We start from the raw sequence: 6,038 nt of genomic DNA, 5'->3' as shown, positions 1-6,038 counted from the left end.
GTAAAGAACAGGAATTTGAAAGGAATCACTATATTTTTAATATTTCTTTTGAAGTCATTAGTTAATGTGATAAAACACACGCACACACACACACACACGGAAGTGCACGCAATTACAAAATGTCACCTAATGAAACGTAATAAGGTTTCACATGTAAAAAGAAAATGGCTCTTCAGCCCCTCCATTACTGATCTCTTCATTTTACTTACCCGTCTCGATGTTCTTGGCTTCCATGTTACAACTCCATATCCCATAATGCCTGAAACGGCCCGTATCGTGGCCAGGTGGAAAACGTGAATTAGCACTCCTCCTGATTTACAAGTCGTCAGAATGCTGTTTTTTCCTGTTATAAGAACATGTCCTGTGACTGCCTTTTGGTGTCAAGCTGTGGAATTTAACAGTACACGATATTTGTTTTCTCATTGGCTTCCCCCTGGTCACCCACGACACACACACACTCACACACACTCGCAGATTTCAGATTGGAGAACCCCTGTATGACTAAGACAGGGAAGCCTATGCAGGTGTGTTTGAGTGTGACTCACACCTGAAAGAGACATGGAAAGGTGAAGTGGGCTTATCGAGAGTCCTGACTGGGTCTCCCTTCTGGCACGGAGCGTCAACAGAATCCCCTGCTTACTGAAAACGATGCAAAGACCTGAAACCAGCTTGGTTTCCATCTGGGTTTCATTTGAAATCATCTCTCGAATAGTTTTCGACAATCGGCACATTGAATAACTCGTCACAAGCGTCTGTATTTCGGGGAAAATCTCACAAAACAGACAAGACAATGCGAAACAGCTGATGTCAATAAAAGAAAAAAAATGGCCTCACTGTTATTTCTTTCACTCTCTCTCTCTCTCTCTCTCTCTCTCTCTCTCTCTCTCTCTCTGTTGTTTTTTTCCTCCATCTCCTCCCACCAATGGAACAGATACATCCCCCACAATAACACAAATGTCAGTGCTGTGGGCAAAGACCCATTACCAAAACGTTGCTTTTGTACTCCATCACTGAGCAGGAAAGACGACGTGCTTTGAACTGCACCTTACCAGCTGCATTTCAGTTTAATATGTGTTTGACCTGCGACCATGTGGCGACACAGGATGTGGTTCTTCATTTTCAGTGCGACTTGGACACTGATCTCTTTTGTTGTTCAGACATTTGCTCTCAGTAATTATTCAAAATTTGCCAAATATTTCAATATATTTAATCAGAGTGTGCTCACATTTGTTGCAGGTTTCAGGTGGAAACAGAATTAAATCTTTGAACCCATGAAGGAGTTTCCCACCACTTAATTTCATTTGTAGTGATAGTAACCGTATCTTAACCACAGAGTTAAATACTATGTTGAAAGATTGAGCACACTTTTCCACGGATCCAGTTACAAACATTACATTTGAATTATATAGAATAAATAGTATGTATTCATATACTTGTATCTACATCTAATACAGTGGTTCTCAATTATTTTCTGTCATACCCCCCCGAGAGGACAGAATTTTTTTCAGCCCCCCCCCCCCGAATTGTACTACCATTGAGAACCTGATAATATTTATTTCTTTATCTGTATAAACCACTGTATGAGTTGCTGGCACCAGCATTCTGCATACAATCGCCTGATTATCAAAATAAATTAATAAAATGAGCTGGAGGCCCTTTTTTTTTATCATTCAAGCATGAATAAAGACACTAATACTGAAAGTCGCGCCCACCTCACGCCCCCCCTGACACCCCACCACGCCCCCCCAGGGGGGCTCGCCCCACCATTTGAGAAGCACTGATCTAATAGTGTGTATACATCTACTTTATTGGTCTTTTAATTTTTGTTTCACTTTCCTCATTGTTATCAATCTTTAAAAAAAATCTCGGACAGTCTATTGGACAAGAATAGAGCTGATGACATTCAGTCAACACGGCTGTGTGTTTAAAAACTCATGGATGCGGTCCAGAATGTCTCTCTTACAAGTTTCTAGCAAAATATCTCCAATAGCAAAGATGTTGTAGTGTTGACTTCCATTATACCGTCACAAAGAAAGAGTTTAGAGGTGTTGAGCTTCTGCTGCTTCGCTCTGATGTGAGCACAAACAGTCGACACCAGGTGTTTCCCACGTGATTTTTTTTATTTTTTTATTTTCGATTGTTGTTCTTAGCTTACAAAGCTTAAACATCCTTAGTAACGTCCGTGTGTGTGTGTGTGTGTGTGTGTGTGTGTGTGTGTGTGTGTGTGTGTGTGTGTGTGTGTGTGTGTGTGTGTGTGTGTGAATTTTGTTACTACTACTACTACACGCACACACACACCCACACACCCACACCCACACACACACACACACACAGATAAATGTTAATAGAAAGGATCAACAATGAATTCATTGCTCTTAAATGAGAAAATTACAATAATAAATTGTGAACATGCTGCTTGGTTTTGACGGTTGTAATCTAAAGGGCGACAATGAAAGTCACATTCAGACGCTGAGACGGGAGAAAAGAAACCACTGAAAAGGTTGATAGCTCACGCGGCACATGGGTCTAGAGACCATTTCCGCCTGCCTTTTCCTGCATACGAGAGGAGAAAGAGAAGCACCTCTGGAGGGCAAAGCCTGTGGTTTATTGTGTCGACCATTTCTCAATGTCCTCACATACTCTGCTTGGTGTCCTCTCAATCAGGAAACTGAACCACATTTAACAGCAGGAGAGGAAGGAGAAACGTTATAGTGCCGCTTTTTGTCAACATTAAACGTCGTGTCCTACTTTCACACACATTATCAGAATTTATTGAGGGTTTTTTTTGTTTTGTTTTGTTTTTACCTCAGGTCACATTTTACTGTTCATGTGTGTTCTCTAAACATATTTGTAACTTCCGTGAATTTACCAGTCTCTTAAAAAAAAAGTCAGACTCGAATTCTATTTAAAATTGCTGTGAGAAGCTAAATAAAGTGCGCGGTCGGTCGAGGTGCCAAGAGGCTGTGAGAAGCACCAGGATGTCGTTCAGTGCTTCGGTAGTTTTTAAATAAACGAGGCCCGTGCTTGTGTTGACCAACATGGCTGGTTTATCATATATATATCTCAAAAATACCTATTCTATATAAGAAAGAAGATGTTTCCTCCCATATCCTCCTCTGCGTGTGTATTTCAACACTCTTTAGGTCTATCATATTATCTCTTGGAAGATTTAATTGAGTAGGTAAGAATTTTAGGAGCTTTGAAACAAGTCAAACATCAAATTCAATCATCCTGCGATCACATTGAAACAGTTAACAGTAAATCGTGATGAACCAACAAGTCAGATTTTGCCAATATTTATTTATTCTGATGAGTTTGTAAAATTTTAGTATTGTATTTGTGCAGTTTTAGTCATTTGCCCTCATCTTTCACAGCCTACATACAGCGTTCCGTACACTGCTGTGCTTCTGTGGATGAAATAATTCTATAAGATGCTCTAAACCGGAGACAGAGGAGTGAAATTCAGGTCGGGTGGGCTCTACTTCAAAACATGATGCAGACCACGACCCTGCTGCAGGAGGTCTCTGCAACACTCCACTGCAATGATCCCATTTGACACAGCAGAGAAAAAGGTTGCAGCTGGGGCGTGGTTTCACATCTCACTGAATTATCTCATGACTATTTCCATTAAACACCACAAAGACGCGCTTAACAGCCATTGTTGTCTACAAAATAAAAATGAGCCAGGTATGGATTCAGATTCTGCTGATTGTGGCGTTTTCTCAAGGTAAGAGTAAAATTGAGTAGGAAATACTCGATTTCCTTTTTGTTCATTTGTTGAGTATTGAAGAAACATTATGTTTTCCTGTCGTCACAGCTTCAGGAGCCGACAATAAGAAAATAATCCAGGAGGGTACACCAGTTCCCATCAGTTGTATAACGGACACGGGGTCCTTGAAAATCTGGTTTCGAGTCCTGGACAAGTCTGGCATGCAATTCATTGCATCTTTCAGCAATAATGGCGTCTTGAAAACAGAAAGTCCCACATTCAAGCAGCTGTTCTCTGAATCAAGTGGTCAGATAACGTTGAGATCCTTCCAAAAAGAAACGGACAGCGGCATCTACAGCTGTGCATCTCTTGTCAAAGGCAGTGAACTGAGATTTGGAGCGGTCACTCGATTATCAGGCGGTGAGTTTGGTTCTTTTTTTTGAGTCTGGTTTACATCTCTGGACCAGGTAACAGGCACTAACACGTCCCTTGTACACTTTTCTCTTCTAGTAGATCAAATTAAACCAACAGCAAAGACGCCACGAGCAAAGGCCACCATACCGACTCTGCCTGTAACTACCACGCCATGCGCGTGCAAAAAGAAGGAAGGTAAATGTTATGAATTGTAGAGGTAATAAATACTCATATTTACAAAATATTTGGGAGAAAAATGTGACAAACAAATACATGTTTGACAGAAACAAGCAGTCCTTCCATGGACTGTGCTCCTCTCATACTGGGCCCTCTTGCTGGCGGCTGTGGTCTTCTTCTTCTGCTGCTTATTGTCACCATCCTGTACTGCAATAGTAAGTTCATCTAATCTGTTGAGCCGAGCGAAAAAGTCTGTTGGGTAATCGGTCTGTGACAGACGAGCAATATACAGTCACCAAATGAAAGCGATTTCATAAGAAGTTATTTCAAAGTGGAAACTCAGTACTAAAGATCTTTTGTTTTGTTTTGATTTTCTGTAGAAATACGAACACGGAGATGCCCCCACCATTACAAAAGAAAGTAAGTTATTTTTGTTTGTTTTTTCACTGCTTTCCTAGTATTTAGAAAATATTTTAAAACCCTCTTCAGTCAAAGTTTAACAACATAAAACAAGTGCATATATTTTCTGTTATTTTATTCTTCTATTTCTTTTAGTTGCATTGTGAACATCATTACATTTTTTTTAATTACTATTTTCTAATGAAACTGACTACACTCTTAGTCGATTCATTGTTTTTCTCCTCACAATTACCAACTGAAAATATCAAGTTTGTTCTCAGTAGAAAAAAAAAAAGCACTTCTATTTATTTATTTCTAGTTTTTAATGGTACAAGTGAGTTTTTACATGCTTGTAAAATACGACTGAAACTGTGTTGGGTTTTTTTTTCTCAATTTTGTAACTGTGTCCTGAATAAAATACAACAAAAGGAGTTAGCTCAGTGGTTAAAATGGTCCTTGTTATATACAATGTTATTTATGTATCTACTTAGAAACATAATTAGATACATGTATCATTATTTATTTATGTATTATTATTATTATTATTATTATTATTATTATTATATACGTGTGTTATTATACATGTATGTGTTATTTATGTTTCTACTTGGTTATACGACCTTTTACTTATTCAAAGTCATATTAATTCTAATTTCTGTTTTAGACTGCGGGGGGTGGCTCCTGAAAAACAAATGATGACCAACAGACATGCCTGAGATAAACTGTTCACACTTTTGTTTATAACTGGAGGTTGTTGCTGGCAGTTGTTTTTGTAGAAATCTTTTTTTTGCATGGTCTCAAAATAATATGGCCTTGTACAAAAGAAAGCTTGACGTATGGGATTCTCTGACGGCACCTCATTGGTAAGATTCTGTTATAACTAATTAAGTTATATTTGTCCAAACCCTGTAATCCTTATAATTCTGACAAGCATCGGATACAAATATATCAGGTCGGCTCTCTTCTGTTTATTTTCCAGAATAGATGAGGCAATACATTGTACATATCTTTTTGCTTGTGTTTAGATTCCATTTATCATCATGATTTATTTTACAAGCTACTTTTTTCAGCACCGTCGTCCCATAATGATTTCACATTTCTTTACACCAGTTGTCCTCATTGAACCTGACTGGTACCAACATCAACTCTGTTAATAGCTTTTGATCCTTTTCATTATTATTTAATTTCGTTTTCATTTCTTTCTCTAAATGTAACTTCTCCCAAAGTGGAAATGAAGGAAACAGCATTTTCAAACAGATGTACATTTCATAAAATTATTTGAATGTTTTAATTTCGTTCAAAATAAAAATGTAAAAAAAAAAAGGAGTCAGACAAGTCA

At 38.4% G+C, this 6,038-nt stretch overlaps 1 protein-coding gene across 1 annotated transcript; it reads left to right on the top strand.

Moving 5' to 3' along the window:
- Positions 1 to 3,678: 3,678 nt before the first annotated feature.
- cd8a (CD8a molecule) lies at positions 3,679 to 5,415 on the top strand (the record flags this gene model as incomplete). The annotated part of the gene is made up of 6 exons (XM_080494397.1): positions 3,679 to 3,727; positions 3,818 to 4,129; positions 4,220 to 4,318; positions 4,408 to 4,515; positions 4,681 to 4,720; positions 5,364 to 5,415. The coding sequence occupies 6 exons, from the start codon at positions 3,679 to 3,681 to the stop codon at positions 5,413 to 5,415; spliced, it is 660 nt and encodes a 219-aa protein (XP_080350523.1).
- Positions 5,416 to 6,038: the final 623 nt, after the last annotated feature.

This window comes from Blennius ocellaris (genome assembly GCF_963422515.1).
Source record: "Blennius ocellaris genome assembly, chromosome: 4".
NCBI classification, from domain to species: Eukaryota; Metazoa; Chordata; class Actinopteri; order Blenniiformes; family Blenniidae; genus Blennius; species Blennius ocellaris.
Note: the sequence above shows the minus strand (reverse complement) of the source record. Positions and strands in the feature narration are given on the sequence as shown.